Source organism: Camelus bactrianus, chromosome 10 (genome assembly GCF_048773025.1).
Source record: "Camelus bactrianus isolate YW-2024 breed Bactrian camel chromosome 10, ASM4877302v1, whole genome shotgun sequence".
Lineage (NCBI taxonomy): Eukaryota > Metazoa > Chordata > Mammalia > Artiodactyla > Camelidae > Camelus > Camelus bactrianus.
This window is the reverse complement of record NC_133548.1, coordinates 3,349,132-3,368,927: the sequence shown is the minus strand read 5'-3', so window position 1 is coordinate 3,368,927 and position 19,796 is coordinate 3,349,132. Positions and strand designations below refer to the sequence as shown.

Genomic DNA, 19,796 nt, shown 5'->3' with positions numbered 1-19,796 from the left:
TTCGGGCACCATGCTAGGGTTGCTGGCGTTTTCATGTGAGCCAGTGGGGGCGCTCTTTCTTGAATCCATCACCTATAATCACCACCATTTCATGAAGGAAAGAATATTTTTCACACCCAAACGTGCAGCCTGATGCTGGGGACATTTCTTAGGAGTCACTCTAAGGAGGCCTCGACCTGCCCACCTGCAGGACCAGAGAGACCCTCGGATGCCCCCTAGTGCTGGTCTCCAAGGAAATGACAAACCCAAGTTCCCAAGCCCTGGCTACCCTGTTTCAGGAACATTCTTCTTAAGCTTTGGAACCACTGCCTTAGCCCTGATGAGGGTAGCTGCCAGGATCTGCATCACCGGGACTCCTCCCCTCTCGTGGCCAGGGGCCAGTGAGAGCTCACCTGGGATCTTTAGTCTCACCAGACAGATGAGGAAACAGTCTGAGTTGGGGGGAGGTGTGACTTGCCCCAGATCACCGGTCAACTGGGCACCCCAAGTGTACAAGACATCCACTCATGCAAATTCAAGAAGAAGCAGTGAGCAGAGCAAACACAGCCCCTTCCCTCGGGGGATGACTTCTTGCCCTGGAAAAAAGCAGGCGGGTTCAGGCGACAGGATGCCTGTGCAAAGGCCCTGAGGCAGAGATGTGCTGGGTGAGTTGTAGGACCAGCAAGAAGTTCATCACGTCTGAAGAGGGGGAGGTGCAAGGGAGCAGGGGAGAGGGAGCAGAAACCAACTGGAGCTTGGTGTAAGTCCACGGCAGGGGCTGTAGGTCTTAACCAGGACAGGGATGGATCTGAGTCACATTCTGAGGTCATGGCAGCTGTTGGGTGGAAACTGCAGTGGAGCAGGGCCAAAAAGGAGAGTTGCAGAAATTCAGGTGAGCCATGATGGGGCCTGGACGAGGGGGTTAGAGGTGGGGGGAGAAGAGCCTGCAGGTAACATCACAAACACATGGTATCTGGCTACAAAAGGACCCCCCAAGATGAGCTGGTCAGCCAGGGCCATTATTTCACAGATGGACATAGGCAGGCCCAGAGAGGGCGGGGGCTCCTCTGTGGTCACACAGCGAGCTGGCTACACAGCCGTCCCTCAGACCCAGACCCCTGGTACCCAGCGCCAAACATTTCCTGCTCCTGGTCCCTGGATTGGTGCGGTGTGAGCCAGGCAGGGCTGGGCCCCTGGCACAGACAGTGAAGGACGGTGGCCCACAGGGGGCCTGAGTCGGGGCAAGGACACCTGGCCGGCGCCTGCTACTGGGACTCCACCTGAGGGTGGGGGCTGCCATGCCAGCAGCCGGCCTAGGACACCTCTGTCTCATAGGCTCAGTGGTTATTAAATTTTTTAGTTAATTTAATATATAAAACCAGGCAAATACACAAAAAAAATCCAGATTTGCACGTTCTCTTGAAAAATCACACTATCTTATGAGACAGCCACATTTTTCACCACGTCGCAGCCGCGCACTGACCGGAGCCCGGGGGCGGCTGCTCTTCTTTGGATGCTGCTGATCCTTCTGGTCCATCACAGTCCCTCATCCCACCCTCCCAAACGTGCCCAGCTAAGGGGGCCGCTGAGAGTGTGGCTCCTGGAGTCACTGGCCTTTCTAGACAAGCCTCAGGCCCAGTCCCTGTCTTGGGATCCAGGACCAGTTACAGGCTTCCCTGGATCAGGGTTTGGCCAAGGTATGTGCCTGAGACCGGGCTACAGGGCTGTCTCCACCCCGAGGCTGGACTCGGAGCCCCTGCCCCAGGGCACCCACATCCCCTGCTCCCACACACTTTTTCACCTGAAGGTTCCCGGGAGCCATTCACGTGCCCCCGAAAGTCACCCCACCACAGGTGGTGAGTGCCCCGCACCTCAGCAGCACTCATTCACCCGTCCGTGTCTCGTAAAAGCCACAGCGAAGCGAGGGGCGCTAGCGCTTGCCAGGGAAGAGGGCAGGAAGGGGCTGCGGCCAAGTGCCAGGCAGGGGGCCTCTGGGGCGCTGAGCGAGCGAGTGAGTGAGCGAAGGGTGGGGGGGATAGAGCGATGGATGGATGGATGGATAGATGGATGGACAGATGGACATTTGCATGGATGGGTGGATGGATGGATGGAGAGATGGTTGGATGGAGAGATGGATGGTTGGATGGATGACAAAAAGACTGGCAACTGGGCCTTTCTGCCTTTGAGCTGAGTGGACCTCCTAGTCAAGTGGGGGGATGTTGGTGGAGGAGGTAAGGGGCCCATAGCAGGTAAGTTCTGGTGCCACCTGGACCACAGATACGCCCACAGCAAGCAGCCCACCCACTGCTCACTCGTAGCCTTTGGCATAGAAGCGTGTGGCACAGTTGTGTCTGACGCCTGACTTGGCCCAGCACAGGCATTTTAGCTTGATTTGCTCAGACGGGCTGGTGGGCACTGCCCCGGCCAGGAGCCTGCCAGAACCCACCCCTGGGGAAAAGGCAACCTTGTAGATGCTGAGGTCTGATTTCCAAAGCTCTGCCAGGTAATTTATTTAGCGTGTCCATTCTCACTCCCCTCTCTCCTCGACACCCCACCCCATATTTTTAATTGAAGTACAACATACAGAAAACTGCACATACCTTAAGTACACAATCAAACGCCACAAAACATGCACGCTTCTGGAGTCAGGACTCAGAAGCAGAGTGGGCACCCTGGCAGCCTCCCCTGATGCTCCCTTCTGACCGCCCTCCTCACCCGGCTGTCACCCACCTTCCTGACTTCCCGCAGCAGGGGTGAGAGCGCCTGGTCTGGCTTGTGGGTGGCTGCTGCCCTCTGCTGGCGGCCTGTGGGCGCTGCATCGGGGAAGGAGGAGACCCAGAGGGCGGGGTCTGTGTTGGGTTTCCGTTTGCAGCCCTAGTAAGTGACCGCAAACATAGTGGCTTAAAACACCAACATGTTCTCTTACAGTTCCGCAGGCCAGACGGCTGACACAGTCTCACTGGGCTAAGATGAAGGTGCGGGCAGGGCTGGACCCCTTCCGCCATCTCCAAGCCAGCCATGGCGGCAGGTCCTCCCCCGATGGCTGTCGCTCCAGTTCTCCGCTCAGGAGGACAGTGATTGGATTGGGTCGCCCGGGAAAACCCGGGGTGACCGCCCCATCTCAAAGTCCCGCACCTTCTTCACACCTGCAAGGTCGGTCCTACCTGTGAATTAACTGGTTCACTGGTCTGGCAATTGGGACTGGACACCCTGGGGGCCACTGCTCTGTCCCCACACACCCCTGCCCCCAGGAAGAAGTCTTCTTCTTTAGAAAAAGCTAACTACCCTCAAGCCAAGCCCAGAGTCCCCGGACAGCTGAAGAAAGACTTCAACACGAGTGAGGGAGACCAGGACAACCAGAAAAAGGAAAAGGAAAAGAAAGAGCCCAGGGGACACTGAGCACGTGGAGAAAAAGACCGACGTGCATCCGTGAAACCAGCCAAAGACGCTGCTTCTTCCTTTTTCAGAGACAATGCCAAGTGAGAGGAAAATACGTAACCTGGATTTCATCAAAATTTTAAAATGTTTTTTGCATCAAAGGATACAGTCAACAGAGTGAAACAGCAGTTCACAAAATGGGAGAAAATATTTGTAAATCGCATTTCTGATAAGGGATTTAGATCTAAAATACCAAAGATCCTCTCAACTCAATGACGAAAAGACAAGACATTCAATTAAAAATGAGCAGGTCTCAGCCATAAAAAAGAAGGAAATCATGCCATTTGCAGCCACACGGATGGACCTAGAGCTGATCACACTAAATGAAGTAAGTCAGAGAAAGATAAATACCATATAATATCACTTACATGGAATCTAAAAAGGTGACACAAATGAAGTTATTTACAAAATGGAAACAGACTCACAGACATAGAAAACAAAAGGGATGGTAGGGGAAGGGATAAATTAGGAGTTTAGGACTAGCAGATATAAACTACTATATATAAAACAGATAAACAAGTTTATACCGTACAGTACAGGGAACTGTATTCAATATCTTGTAATACCCTATAATGAAAAAGAATATGAAAGAGAATATACATAAATATAACTGAATCACTATGCTGTACATCAGAAACTGGCAGAACATTGTAAGTCAACAATACTTCAATAAAAATAAATAAATACAATTTAAAGTAAAAGTGAGCTGAGGACTCGAATAGACATTTCTCCGGAGAAGACATACAAATGGCCAATAAGCACATGAAAGACATTCAGCATCACTGGTCATCAAGGAAACGCAAATCAAACCCATGAGACACCACTGCACATCCATTAGGATGCCTGTTATCCCAAAACACAGAATAATAAGAGTTGGTGAGGATGTGGAGAAACTGGAAACCTTGTGCATTGCTGGTAGGAATATAAAATGGTGTAGCTGCTATGGAAAACACTTTGGAGGTTTCTGAAAAAAATTAAACATAGAATGACCATATGATCCAGCAGTTGCACACCTGGGTATATGAACAAAAGAATTTAAAGCAGGACTCGAACAGAGGCTTGTACACTCGTTCACCTACGGCTTCACGGGGCAATCCCTGTGAACAGGAAGACCCTCGCCTGGTTTACAGGAGGCTCCTCACAACAAGCAGGTACCACTCAAAAGGAGGTGCTCACAGCACTGCGGCCCCTCTCTGGGGCATCCTCAAAGGACAGTGGTGAAGAGAAATCCTCCCAGTGGGCAGAACTGCTGGGTCTCCAGGACCTACTTGACATCTGTAGACATGCCACCCAATGGCAGCAGAGCACACTGTGTTTTCCAAGCACTCAGGGAACATTTACCAAGATGGACCACATACTAGGCCATAAAACGAACTCAACAAGTTTGAAAGAATGGAAACCATCCAGAGTGCATTCTGCAACCGTAACCAAATCAAACCAGAAATCAACAACAGGAAGGCAGCAAGGAAGCCTCCGGCACATGTAAATTGCACAGCGCCCTCCCAGAGCATCCAGGGCCAGAGGCAAGGTCCCGAAGGAAATAAAAATAACCAGAAATGAGTGAAAATGAAAAGACAACATATCAAAACGTGTGGGACACAGCTAAAGCAATGTTGAGAGGAAAATCCACAAAACCTAAATGCTTACCTTAGAAATACATAACCTACGTTCCTGCCTCAAGAAACTAGAACCAAGAGAAAAAAAAAAAAGAGCCAAACAAACCCCAAGCCCACATACGGCTACAACGAGCAGTCGGAGTCTGCACTCTGGAGCAGGCTCTCACCAGAACCCCATCGTGCTGGCAACCTCATCACGGACATCCAGCCTCCAGACTGTGAAAAATAAATTTCTGTTGTTTATAACCACCCAGTCTACGGTATTTTGCTACAGAAACCCAAATGGACTGACATCTAAGGGAATACTACACATCACTATGCTCATAAATTCTACAGCTTAGAAAAACGGACCAATTCCTCAAAACCACACGAAGTACCAAATGCAATCAAGATGAAATAGACAATTTGAGCAGCCCTATAACCATCAAAGAAATGGAGTTTGCAATTTAAAACTTCCCCCAAAAGAAAGCTCCAGGCCCAGATACTCTCACTGGAGAAGTCTGCCAAATATTCAAAGAATGAACACCAAATTTTCACAACCTCTTTCAGAAAATACACGAGAATGGACGATTTCTCAACTCATTTCATGAAGCTAGTATTACCCTGAACCAGAAACAGACCAAAAAAAAAAAAAAAACCAAACAAACCAATGCCAAAAAACAAAAACTATAAACCAAATTATCTTATGAATTTAAATGCAAAAATTCACAACAAAATATTAGCAAAAAAATTCAAATATATATACATAAAGAATTATACACCACAACCAAGTGAGATTTATTGCAAGTATGCAAGTCTGGTTCAACATGCAAAAATTAATCCATGTAACCTACCCTATCAACAACCTAAAGGAATATCACGTGATTCTATCAATTGATTAAGAAAAGGCTTTTGACAAAATTCAGCACCCATTTATAATTTAAACAAGGGGGGAAAAACCCTCAGTTTTTTTTTAGGAATATAGAAGCATTACCTAAGTTTGATATAGTGCATCTACTGAAAAAAGCCTGCAGCTGGCATCACAACGGTGAAGGACCAAGTGCGTTCCCCTAAGATTAGGGACAAGACAAGGACGTCTGTTCCCACTACAGTTATTCAACACAGCGCTGACAGTTCTAGCAACTGCAATAAAGTGATAAAAAGAAATTTAAAGTATACAGGTTGGAAAGTAAAACAAACTAACTCTGTTTGCAGGTGGCATGATGTTGTGATTGTCTACATAGAAAATCCCAGAGAATCAGAACAAACACCACAACAAAAGTACTCCTGAACTAACAAACGAGTTCAGCAAGATTGCAGGATAAAAAAATCGACACACAAAAACTAATCACATTTCTATAATGAACATGCAGAAAGCAAAATTTCAAATAGCATGGCATTTTTAATTACTCCAAAGGAAATTACTTTGAGTGCTTATGTATGCAGTCAAAACATGTACAGGATTTGTTTGCTAAAAATTGTAAAATGCTGACGAAAGAAATCAAAGAAGACCTAAGTAAATGGAGAGGCATACCATGTTCATAGATTGGAAGAGTCAACATAGTAAAGATGTCACATCTACCAACTGGCCTATGGGTTTAATGCAATTCCTATCAAAATCCCAGCAAGGTTTTTTTTTTTACTTAGACAAGTATATTTTTAAATTGATAAGGAAAGACACAGAGTCTAGAATAGCTAAAACAGTCAACAAAGTAAAATAAAGTTGGAGAAGTTACTCTATGCAAAATTAAGATTTACTAAATAGCATTAAGAGAGGGTGGCATTGGTGGAGGGATAGGAACAGAGGTCAACGGAACAGAATCGAGGACCCAGAAATAGATCAAATATACTCAAAGGATTTTTGACAGAGTACAGGTGCAATCCAATGGGAGAAGACAGTTTTTTCAACAACTGGTGCTGGCACAAGTGAACACCGACAGGAAAAAATAATAATTATGTCAACCTAAATCTTACACCTTATACAAAAAATAATCCCAAATGAATCACAGATTAAATGTCATACTGTAAAACTTACAGAAAAGAAAACAACAAACTAGGAAATCTTTGGGATCCAGGTTCGGCAAAGAGATCTCAAACTTGATGCCAAAGGCACCATCCATAGAAGGAATATTTGATCAACTGGACTTCATCAAAAGTTAAAATTTTTGCTCTGAGAAAGATCACATAAAGAGGATAAAAAGATAAGATATAGACTGAAAGGTAACAGGTCAGACGTAGCGATCACTGTGCTAACAGAGATTCAAATTAACCAAGACTTATACAAGATTCATTCAGTCAGAAAGATTTTGTGGGCTCCTATGAAGTGTCAGACAGTGTTCTGGGCGCTTGAACTCTGGCAAGGGAGACAGGCAAGAAACAGAGTAGGAAGCAGAGTGTGTTGTAAGTCGGGAGATGCTACGTGCAAGGCAGAAACCCTGCAGCGGGGTTAGGGATGGGGATGTGGTTTACCCTCCTTGGATCACCTCCCACCTCAGCCTCCCTCCCAGACTCCGCCACGTCTCCCTGACAGCTGGACGCCCTCTGGGCTCAGACCTTGGTACTTTTTCCGTTCTTCTCTCCCTCCGAAAGTGCCCTTGTTCTGTGCTCTAAGTACTGTATTAGTCAAGGTTCTCAAGAGAAACAGAACCCGTAGGATAGAGAGAGAGAGATGAAAAGATTTGTTGAGATTGGCTCACGTTACGGAGACCAAGGTCTGCCATCTGCACGCTTGGAGCCAGGACAGCTGGTGATGTGGCTCAGTCTGAGTCTGAAGGCCTGAAAATTGAAAGACTGATGGAACTCAAGGAGAGAGAGTGGATTCTGCAAACTGGGCGGTGGGGGGGGGGGGGCGATCTGCTTTTCTCAGTCAATTCAAAGGCCAATCTCTTCCAGAAACACACTCACAGACACACCTGGAAGTAATGTTACCAGCTCTCCAGGCCTCCCTTAGCCCAGGCAAGTTGGCATGTAAAATTAACCATCACAAACACCATCTATCTGCAAGATACTCCCAAATTCACATCTCCTGCCCGGATCTCTGTCCCAGACCCGGGTCCTGTGCACCCCACTGTGCAGTCAACATCTCCAATAGGTCCTCCCCCAAACCCACCCTACCCACGCTTACCCCAGGTCGGTCAGTGGACGCTCCATCTTTCAAGCATCCTCAGCGTCTCTCACTGACATACACCCCAAATCAAAAAAAGACTTCCCTTCTCAGCCCCTCCACTGCACCTGCCCCAAGTACACTCACCTCTTTCACCTGGATTCTACCCAGCGGCAGAGTGATTCTTTTTTTTTTTTTTTATTCAGAGAGATTCTTTAAAATGTAACTCAGACCTCACTATGAGCGGCATTATTCATAATGGCCAAAAGGCAGAAACAACTGAAAACTCTGCCCACTGATGACTGGCTATGCAGATGTGGTCTGTCCACACAAAGGAACAAGACTGACTCAGAAAAGGGAAATCAGCTCTGTCGCAGGCTACAGCGCAGGTGAACCTTAGGTGTGACGCTCCGGGGGAGAAACCCGGCACAGAAGGCCTGTGCTCTATGGTTCCGTGTATAAGAAATTGTTCAGAATAGTCAAATCCAAAGAGACAGAAAGTAAATTAGTGGTTGCCAGGGGCTTGGGAAGGAGGACGGGAAAGGAAATGACTGCTAATGAGGACCAGGTTTCTGCTTGGGGTGATGAAAATGTCCTAAAATTAGCTAACGATGAGGTTTGCACAACCTTATGAATATATTAAAAACCACTTAATTGTACACTTTAAAAGGGTGAGTTTTATGAAACGTGAATTATATCGCAATTATATACATATTTTTTCAACTCAGACGGCTTCACTCCTCCGCCCACACCCTGCAGGGACTCCCTCTCAAGGGCATTAAAGCCGGTCCTTACCTGGCTCCTTCTAACCCAACCCTCCCCTCGCCGACCACCCCTGCCTCCCCAGCTCTGCTCCTGCAACCTGGGCCCTCCTCTGCGCTCCTGCGCCTGCGGCGGCCCCGCCCCGCCCTCTTCGCCCCACACCTGCACACCTGGCCCCGCACCCCCGCTCATGCACCTGCCCCGCGGGGCCTGCTCCGACCGTGCCCTCTCGGCGTGCGGAGCCCCCACCTCCATGCTCCCCACCCTCTATCCTCCTGGCCCTGGCCCTTGTTCACTTCTGGCTTAGCGCACTTTTTTATCTGTACTGTGTAACCCTGTGTACTGATGCTGTAAGCTCGGGGCAAGGTGGGGGGCTTCCACACTTTGTTCCCGAATTTGTCTCCAGAAGCTACTGCGTGGCACACAGTAGGTCCTCAATAAATGCTAATAAGCAGTCAAAAGAATACTGGCGATTATTTTTAAACACAAGGATTTATTAAACTTTAAAACCTAAATAAACCTCTGGTTAGTCGTTTCCGCACACAGATGCCCACGGGGAACGAAAGGACATGCGTTTTCACAAATGTTAATAAATAAATGCACTTATTATCGGCGTCCGCAGTGCAAAATTCCACAGGAAACCCAGGCGGACGCTCCCAGCCGGCGCCCGAGGTCTGCAGACCCTCAAGGCCGCGCGTCTCTAACGGGAGGGAGAAGGTTTGCAGAGCGCAGGCGCGGAGACCGTCCCAGCCCCGCGCCGCCAGCCTATCTGGGGCGCCCCCTAGTGGCGGCCGCGCGCCTCCCAGGCGGAAATGGCTGGCGTTGAGTTCGGGGCGCATGCGCGGGTCCCGAGGTTCTCGCGAGACCTCCGGGGCAGACTTCCGGTGGCCAGCCCGGGGCGCGGAAAGAGGGAGGGATCCTCGAGGCCGTGGGGCGAGGGGCGTGTGTGGAGGCGGCGGGCCGGGGCCGCGAGGCGCGGGCCGGCGAGCGGGCGGCGGGCTGGGCGGGGGACGCGCGCAGAGGCCGGGCCCTGCCGCGCCCGCCGCCATGGACCCGTTCCTGCTGCTGCTGCACTCGGTGTCGACCGGCCTGTCAAGCAGCGAGCTGACCGAGCTCAAGTTCCTGTGCCAGAGCCGCGTGGGCAAGAGGAAGCTGGAGCGCGTGCAGAGCGGCCTGGACCTCTTCTCCGTGCTGCTCGAGCAGAACGAGCTGAGCTCGGAGCACACCGTGCTGCTGCGCGAGCTGCTCGTCTCCCTGCGGCGCCAGGACCTGCTGCGGCGCCTGGACGACTTCGAGGCAGGCGCGGCGGGCGGGGCGGCGCCGGAGGAGCGAGGTGGGGCCGAGGGCCCGGAGGAGTGGGGGCCGAGAGGGGCCGGGGGCGGACGGGCAGGCTGGGGCTGGGTCCTGGGGGCCGGGCCGGTGGGGTGGAGGGACCGGGGAAACAGAGAGGCGGGGCCTGCTGGCCCAGCCTAGTTTCGATCTGCCCGGCGCCTGACCTTTTCCGGGTTCGGTTTGCGTCGGTTTTCTCTAAATAGCCCTGGGAGACCCGAAACTCAGAAAAGGTAACTCAGCCTAAGCTGCAGAGCATGGACACCTACCCCCTCAGCCTCAGTATCTTCTCCACTGCCCCACTCCCTCCAGGTGAATTGGAAACTACTCGAAAGAAAGGGGCGTTGCTAACCTCCTGGGTGGGGAGGAGTCGGCCCGGAAAGAAGCTAGGCCCGCCTGGGCCACCTCTGCGGTATGTCCGGCTGACGCTCTCCACAGCCGGCGGAGAATAATGCGGACACCGTAACTCTACACAGGCCTTACAGCGTGCCAGTGATCCCCATAAGCGCTTAACATATTTACCTTTCACAATAGGCCTGTTAGGTACTGTTACCTATCATGCCCGTTTTACAGGTGGAGGGACTGTGCCTGAGAGAGAGGTTAAGGGACTTGCCGAAGACTCACAGCCGATAACTAAGGAGCTGTAGGATTGGAGGAGGCAGCCTGGCCGCAGGGTGGGCGGCAGTAGCCACTGCACTATCTCTCGGGCCAAGTCAATGCTGTAGAGGCTTCCCACCTGCTCTCAGGCACGCCCTTTTTCTACCCTCACCGGAGTGTAGCTGGGTTTCTCAGCCACAACCCTGTGTTCTCAGAGCCCAGGGGAGGGGATTGGGGGACGCTTTGGGGACATCCCTCACAGACTTAGAACTATGGCCTGGAATCAGCCATTTAGTCACTGAACCAAAAAAAGGATATAAACGTGACACCCCAGGTACCGTTCCGTAAGGCCTGGTGCTTGTCGATGGCAAACTGGACAGCACAGCTCTGCCCGAGAACAGTCAAGTTCAGATTTCTATATATAAATGCATTTCTATATATAAATACATTCAGGTGACTATACACACACAGCTGGACAAACAAAACAGGACAGAAAAAATGTTCTGGAGCATATTCAGTGACAGAGGAAAGATACTGAAATAATACACTTGAAAGGTAGTCCACAAAACAAAGACCCTAACATTTTAGGTTTATACCTGTATGTCTGTGTGTGTGTTTTTATTTGTGTAGCTACTGTATGTTGGAGGAAAGTCCACCAGAAGAGCAACCGCAGGTTTTGGTGGGTTGATGAGAGACAATTTTACATTGCTCTTTTCCAGGAAGCAGTGTTTTGTTGGGTTTTTTAGATGTTCTTCCTTTAGTAGAGGTACTGGGGATTGAACCCAGGGCCCCAGAAGGCAGTTTTTGCGTAATGGTTAAGAACGGACTCTGGCATTACACCGTCAAGGTTTCACGTCCTGGCTCTGCTGTTGTCCAGCTGCAGGACCTCAGGCAGTGACTTCCGTTCCCTGTGCCTGTTTTCTTATCTGGATGAATGGTCCTAGTAACACGAGTACCCACCTCACAAGGCTCTCGGGGCTGGAGGAGTTGGCACTCAGGCCGACAGCGTCTTGGGGGTTCGGAGCTGGAGGTGCAGCTTGGCAGGAGCCTCCCAAGAAGCATTTTGTCCTCCTCCCTGCTCCCCCCAATTCCAGAAACAGCCTTGTAGAGTCTGTAGCGCCCGGCCTGCTGCTCTCAGCAGATGAGGACACAGTAGCCAGGGCCTGGAGACCAGGGGTCAGCATGGCAGATTCTGAAGGAAGAGCTGGGGGGGTGGGTGTTGGTTTCCCAGGGTTGCCATACATACTCTTGGGCTTTCTGGGACCTTCCCTTGGCCCCTCTGCTGCTGGGTGACTTCAGCCCCTGCAGGGGGACCTCTGGGTCATCTCTGAGAAGCCCATTTGGGAGCAGGGGTTGGGGGTTACCTGCCTCCTAAGGACCTCCCCAGACCTCTGGTGAATCACTGTGTCCTTTCCCTCCCCAGACCTGCGTGCAGCATTTGACATCATCTGTGACAATGTGGGGAAGGACTGGAGGAGACTGGCTCGTCAACTCAAAGTGTCCGACGCCAAGATCGATGCCATCGAGGAGAAGTATCCCCGAAACCTGGCCGAACAGGTGAGGGAGTCGCTGAGGGTCTGGAGGAACAGCAGGAAGGAGGACGCAGCTGTGTCCCACCTGGTGGGGGCGCTCAGGGCCTGCCGGCTGAACCTGGTGGCGGACCTCGTGGAGGAAGATCAGCAGGCCCGGGCCCGCCAGAGCCAGAGCGAGCGCGGCGGTGACCCTGCACCCCTGGAGTCACGGAACTTGAACGCGCCCACCTCCAGAGCTTCCTCGTGACCCAGCTGCTCTTCCTCGTGGACCTGCACAGTCTGAACTCCAGTTCCTCCCTGGAGGTCGACCGAGCCCTGTCCAGGCCAGCACCGGCAAGACCTGGCAGGGAGCAGGGGTGAGGGCCAGCACTCACAGAGCCAGCCCAGCCTTCGAGTCATCGCTGGCGCACCCGAGCGCTCGTCTGTGCCCGGCGGTGCTTTGGGCACTGTGGTCACCCTGGGAGGGAGCTGCTCCTGTCCCTGTTAAACGAGTTTCGACAGGGGGACATGTGGAACCATGTCCAGCACACAGAAGGAATCTTAAGACTTAGCGGCTGTGACCTTTGTTACTCTGTTCTCTCTGGAGCCCACGCTGGTCACTGCTGAGTCATTCAGCCGCCCCCACCATTGGCCCAAAGGCTTCGAGGCTGAGGCTGTCCCGATAGACCCGTATGCCAGGGCAGGTGGCATGGGGGTGAGGTGCTCCCTGACCGAGGACTGGAAGACCTCCCACAGCCCAGGTCTCGACCCTCTAGTGAGCCGAGCCTCCTTTGAGGGGCATAGGGACAGCACGGTGGTGCGGATGGGCTGAGGTGACCCTGTGAGATGCTCAGAAGCCTCGGGGACAGACAGCGCTTGACTGGTGCCAGTTCTTTGAAGTATGATCCTTGTGATTCCACAGTTTATTACTATTTTGTATCAAAATCATTGTCTTATCATATTCTGTGATAATCAGAATTGGCAAGAGAGCTGGATCCTATGATTTTGAGAAGTAATCTTCCTGTTTCTAAAGTAATCTTATTAAAGCAAACACCTTTACAGCAGAGACCTCCACATTACAAAGGAGTTACCATTCTCAGTGATGATTTCATTTTACATATTCCCCAAACTCCCGCGGTAGCCGATCTCATGCCCCGTAGCGGCTATCCCAAGCCCAGCCTGTGAGCAGGAGGCTGCACTTGACGTCCGCTCCAGGAACCACTAACGAGGGGAGTGTGTCCCTCAGCAGATCTTGGTCAGCCAGAGGGCCGCTTTTATTGGCTTTGGGCCTGCCCACCTCCGGAGGCGTCAGAGAGTCAAGTGGCCGTCCGGCGCGCCTCCCAGCTGTGACCTTGGCAAAGCCAGGTGTGACGTCAGGCTGAGATTGGGTTGCTGAGATCCCAGCCATGCTCCCCGCCAAGCTGTGCACCCAGCCTTCAGTGGATGTTTACAACGTCAGGACCTGTGCTCGGAGCTAGTATAAACAAGATAGAGTGGCCCTGCTCCGTGGACCCGGAAAATCAGTTCACAAGTTTGGGGTGCTGCCAAGGAGCTGAGCCGGGTTCTGTCCTGGAACAGCGTGACCTGGCCTGTGTTAGGTACTGGACTTTCCCCCTCCTGCCAGCAGCACCTGCCTCTCCAGGCCTCGGGTCAGGGCTGGTTCTGTGGTAACACACATCATCGCCATCGAATGAGAGTGGCTTGGCTAATGGATCACTTTGGTAAGTAGGTGTCTACACTTGAGCAGAGACAGATTTCAGAGGTTGTGCCAATCCCTGTGGTTTCCAGGACAGAAAGGGCAACAGTGAGAGAGTGTCTGCTGTCCGCCCCCCAGGGCCTGGAGTGGGCCGGCCCTGGCGGCTGTGGGCCACTGGGCAAAGCTGCAGAGCCTGGTGACAGGAATTTGCGCACGAAGCTGCCCCCAGAGGTGGGAGCTCAAGGGCAGGTGGCAGCATCCCTCGGTTCAGCCCATCGCTGGTCACGAGGCTGCCCCTGTGTCCGTGCTGTGCCAGGCATTGGGCAGCCTGAGCCAACTGCCTGCCCTCCGGAAGCACGGAGTTTCCCAGCTTTGTAACCAAAGGCAAGAGCGTGATGAAAGTATGCGGGAGAAGCACCGAAGCCCACATGGGCCCGAGCAGTGGGGAGGCACACAGCAGGCTTGAGAGCGGTTTCCTGGGTGACACGGGTTTTAATGCGGTCTGTGTTGTCCCCGTTTTCTAGAATGCGTTTTTCGATTGTCCACCAGATGACAGTACGAGGTGTCGCGTGGACTGTTGGTAGGGACAGTCCTGGAGATCCGTAGAGCGTGTGGGCTTCGAGCCCGACCTGGGTCTGATCCTGGGCTCTGCCCCTTGTGGCTCCATCGCCCCGAAAGGGACCATTAGATAAACACTAAGTGCCCGGATCTGTGGCACTTTTCAGATACCTCAAAAACAAGCACTAGTTCGCGCAGACCCCCAGCTCTGCCGAAGGCCGTGCTGCTCTAAGGGTGTCGGGACACGAGCCCGGCAGTCCATCCTCACGCCGAGCCCCACCCCACGTCTAAGGTGACCTGCACCCCCAGCACCCTCCTGCTGCTGATTCCAGCTGCTCCCACGCAGGAGTTCTGGGTCTCATGACCCCTCCTGGGACAACGTGATTGACGGCTAGTCGGAGTTGTGACTGTGGGGACCAGTCAGCGACACCCAATCTGAATAGGGAGTTGCTGCAGTTTTTGGACAAGGATTTCTCATGGCAACATCACCAAAGAGACAATGTTTATTCCTCTTTTTTTTTCTTTTTTTTTGGCAGTCACGTACAACTTACTTTTCTGAAGGTGCACACAGGCTGTGGTGTACTTGAAAGCTGAAGTTAAAAGCCACGATTTGCTCTCGTGATCCTTTTTCCCCTGGGGAAGAGCATCTGTGCTTTGCAGGAGGTTCCCCAGCCAAGGAAGGAGGATTTGATCAATCCTGGAGCAAAGGATCGCTCCCTCTTCTGGCCCCGCACGTTTCCCGGCTTCACAGCCTTCCTCCCGTCCCTCCATCCCCCTCACCACAGCCAGCCCTGCTCCTGCGCACACAGGGGCTGTCAGTCTGCCCTGCAGGGTCCTCGCCCCCTCCAGGCTCTTCCGTTGCAGGCTGGGATTTGGCAGCCCCCCACCCATCCTGTTCTCCCCACTGGCTCTCTGACCGCTCTTCCGCCCTGGCGCCCCTGAGGCCACCCCCAGGCTGCACCGCTGAAGCGGGAGTCTTCCTGTCCCATCGTGTACTCTGTCTTGTGCAGCCTTTGGGGCACTTAATGTTCTCTCCGCGGAATGCTCTGGCTTCCCTCCCCCTGGCCACGCCCCTCAGACGCCTCACCCTGTCCTACAGCAGCCCACCCTTCTCTCTCAGCTCCTCGCGGGGGGCACCTTGGCCTCATCTCTCCCCGGTGCCTCCCACGCCTTTTTCTCCCCCAGACCCTCATTGTCAGCAGCCTGGGGGCAGCACTTGCTTTAGGAGGGAGCAGATCACAGCTTTCTGGAATCAGGATGTGGGTATCATGTGGGCAGGCGTTCTGCCCCCCACGCACCTGAGAGTCGGCACCCCCCGACCTGTGCCCAGTTCCGTGCCTTGTGCTGCAGGGCAATCCACCCAGTTGCCCGCGGTGCAGACCCCGGCCCCTCCCTGGGGCGCGCGATCCCGTGTGTATCTGAGCACTGGCCCCTGTCCCCCCGCCCCGGCAGAGCCTCGGCCTGTCCCTGCCTCGCCCCCACCGCCCACCCCGGTCAGCAGCCAGAAAGGCAAGCCAGCCGCGTCATACTGCAGACCCGGCTGCGCTCTCAGAGCGAGGTCTCTGCACGTAGTGCTCAGCTGCGTGTTTCTATTTCCACGGCGACCGTCCTGAGCCATGCTGCGGGCTGCCTGCTCAGCCCAGGGGCCCCGGACAGGCAGGCCTGGCGCAGGTTCGCCGCCTGTCTCCCTCCAGCTGCTGAGTCAGGCACAGATTCTCACGCAGGGAAAATTCGCTCTTGAAACCATTTTCATCCAGGAAGCCCTCAGTTTAAGTCCATGACTAAGCTAAGACCCTGTGGCCAGAGTCCCACATGTATACCCACCGTGTGATTGTCACCGAGGAGCAGAGGCCCGGTCAGGGCGTGGGTGAGGCCTTCCTGGTGTGGCTGGACCAGGAGAATGTGGCGGGCCGTTTGGTCACCCGGGCACCATCTCCCAAACCCGCCTGGTGACAGTCTCTAGACATGAGGTGATGGTTTGGTTTCAGCACAACGCATGTTGTTTGAGGGGACAGAACACCTGTTGGGGAGATGACAGAGTTCTCAAGATGGGTGACGGTGACTGTTGACAACATGGTGCGTGTACCCAGTGGCACTTAGAAATGGCCAAAAGGGTCAGTTTTATGTGTATTGTTACCACAATTTTAACAATCATACCTCACATTAAATTAACTAATTACATGATCTGAGTTATCCATTCTGTGGGCTTCTCTCTCATTTGTAATTTTACTGGCGTTTTACAGATTACGAGGGCTGGAAGCATGAGCTCATAGCGGGCCCAGCGTGTGCGTGGAAGTAATGTTATAAATAAACCGTCCCCCGTTGCTCCCTCGGGGGGTGGTTTGGGCTGGAGAAACCTGGCTGCAGGTACCCGGGCCCCTCAGCACCTTGAGGAACGAGAGGGGGTCCTGCCCCGTGCAGCCCGCCCGCTCCCTGACACCTGCCCCCGTCCCCACGGCCCGGCCCAGGCTGCCAGTGTGATGCGGCCCTGTCCGACCCCCACCGCCCGCAGCGGACCCTGCCCACCCTGACAGAGCCCCACCAGGCGCGGCTCCCGGTGCGTGCAGCTAAGTGAGCGGAGGCCCACCGTGCGCTCAGGGAGCGGGTGAGCAAGTGAGCCACAGGGAAGGAAGCACACGGGCCCAGGGGCCCCTCCATCCACCTCAGCCCGCGGCGAGCGAGACCCAGGACTTGCCCTCCACGCTGCCTAGGCCCAGCCAGGGACCCCAGGGAGGCACCCCCGCCCCTGAATCGCCACAGACCACCCCAGGGCCGCCCCTCTGGCAGGGCTGGTGCCACCTGCACAGGAGCACGCACCCTTTGCGCTGAGCGCTCTTGACATGTGCAGCCATCTCGCGCGTCTGCCCATCCGTCGTCCGCCCGTCCGTGCCCTCATTTGGTAGGTTTTTATCAAAGGGCTGACAGCTCAGACGGGGGCTGCCCGCTTCGCGTCCCTCTAGCTGGGTGACCCACAGTGAGCCCAGTTCTGCATCTCCCTTGCCTGTCTGATGGGACCCTCCCGCTCCCAGTTGCAAGTGGTGGTAAGTGTCTGGGTGTTACTGGCACGTGGTAAAGGTCACTAAATGTCACTCTTTATTCCTGAATAGCTCCGCATGTTTAAATGACAGCTGTGAAACTCGCATCACATGTTCCTTCCCCGAGGTCTTCAGAGGCACCAGATGATACCCGGGGAACCAGCCCCCATGCCTCTCACCAAGGAGCACACGAGTCCGGCCCGGCCGCGGCATCTTCTGTCATCTGGCCCCACTGATGTCCACAGCCCAGACCAGAGACCACAGACCACAGAAATACACGTTGAGAGTACATAGGTTGACCAGGAGACTGACTCATCTTTGTCACACAGCAGGGGACCCTGTGGAGGCATGGGATAGTTGGAATAAGGTAGATGTAATAGAGGTAAAGTGAGCAGTGCCACCTAGAGGCAGGGCATCCCAAGGAGGCTGTCCTCTAGCCAACAGCCTGGGTTTGAATCCCAGCTCTGCTCCTTAGCAGCCGTGTGACTTTGGGCCAATTAACTCAGCTGCAAAATGGAGTATTAGAGGACCAGCTTCAAAGGGATGCTGGGAGGACTGACTTGTTCATAAAGCACAGGTGTGTACACGAGGACGCCTGCGGCCTCCGTTGTCCCTGCACCGTCTGGTAATCTCGATGACACTGCTGAAGCAGACAGCAGAGCCGAGAGACAAGCATCACTGAGTAACTGAATCAGCTTGCTCTGTCTCTGGGCACCGTCACATGTGATGACACTTTTTAGAAATGTCTTCCAGACAGTTTCATTGGATTTTCTGGTGTTGATGCAGTAAAGGCATATGGTAATCAGATGAGAATTTAGAAAATGTTTCAAATCAATGAGAAAAGAATTCAATAAATGGGGTTAGGACAACTGGGAAAGATTCTTCCAACCCTACCTCGCTCCTACCCAAATAAATTCCCAATGCATACAAAATATGAATTTCTTTTAAAAATGATGCAAACCCTGGGAAAACTTCAATCTTGCAGAGGAAGGAGAGGGCCAAGAAGCAAAAGGCTGATCAGTGTGACCACTTAAAAAACTAAAAATGTCTACTTTTCAAAAAATATAAACAAGTTTAAAAGACAGATGACGCCTGGTGAAATGTATATAGGTGAAGGAGTGACGTTGAGGTAAAGAGCCTGCCCAGAGTCATTCATTCGCTCACTTTCCAGCAAGTGTTCGGCGAGCACCTACTATACGGGAGACATTGTCAGGCAGGAGTTACGTCGGGAGCCGCCTTCACGGAGCGTCTGTTTGAGGGAGAGGCACGGCACTCCCCTCTCCTGGAGGGTGACACTGGGCCGCCTCTGATGCCCACTGCGTCCCTGCAGCTGGGTTCCGAGTCCTTACAGCCCTGTGTATCCAGTGCTGGGAGCCACGCGGGGACGAGGCCCCAGTGCGGGAGGGGTCACGCCTTTGCCTACAAGCACTTAACTCCTCACTGGTGTTGAACCCCCAACCTTGCACTTCCTGTGAGTAAATTTGGGGGCCTCTGCCTTCCCCTAGGGCTGCTGGGGGACAAGGCCAACGCAGAGCCTAGAAGCTAGTGCTGATTTATTATTATCGCGGGATAGTTACAGTCTTAGGCACTGGGAAGGAAGAAGAAGACTTGAGACGAATAAAACATGCTGCTGACGTTGAGGAGACAAACAGAAACAACTACAAGTGAAGAAACCGGCGTCCTGGGAGTTGAAGTGATTTGTCAAGTCTCAAGGTGGAGACAGGACTGGAACCCAAGCCCCCTGCCTCCAAGGCCCATGCAATATCTAGGACATCTGTATTTCAGAGAAGGGGTCTTTTCAGTTGGGTTTCATAGGATAAATAGGAGTTTGCCAGATGGTGAGCAGTTTAGGCACAGGAAACAAGAATGACGAAGGCCAGGAGGCAGGAAACTGGAGGGTTTGTTCAGGAGGCAGCAAGCAGATTTGTGGGACTGGTTCCAGGCAGGTTCTGGAGAGTTACAAGAAAAAAATGTGGTCACACACTTAGGAAGAAGGTGGCACACCACTTAAGGCTGTCTAGCAGCTTTGGGTTTTTGAGTGCTTTGGGGCTTGCCTCTTGTCTTAGTCTCACAGGAACCTGGAACTGTGCTAAGGGAGGTTGTTTTTCCCTTTTGACCCATAGGGACATGGGGGCACAGGGGAGTTCGGAGATTAGCACGTGGGTGGCGAGTCTTGCCGCAGGAGGTGGAAGA

The 19,796-nt window shown here is 52.9% G+C and overlaps 1 protein-coding gene across 2 annotated transcripts; it reads left to right on the top strand.

The window, feature by feature from the left end:
* The first annotated feature begins 9,760 nt into the window (after positions 1–9,760).
* Positions 9,761–16,752, top strand: FADD (Fas associated via death domain). Of its 2 annotated transcripts, XR_012509491.1 has the most exons (3): positions 9,761–10,210; positions 12,227–14,035; positions 15,105–16,752. XR_012509491.1 is itself a non-coding variant. In XM_074371543.1 (2 exons), exons 1-2 carry the CDS (start codon positions 9,925–9,927, stop codon positions 12,580–12,582), a joined length of 642 nt encoding a protein of 213 aa, XP_074227644.1. In that variant the 5' UTR covers positions 9,761–9,924; the 3' UTR covers positions 12,583–16,752. The 2 variants fall into 2 exon arrangements, 1 of the variants encoding a protein (XP_074227644.1); XM_074371543.1 differs by having other exon boundaries at positions 12,227–16,752.
* Positions 16,753–19,796: the final 3,044 nt, after the last annotated feature.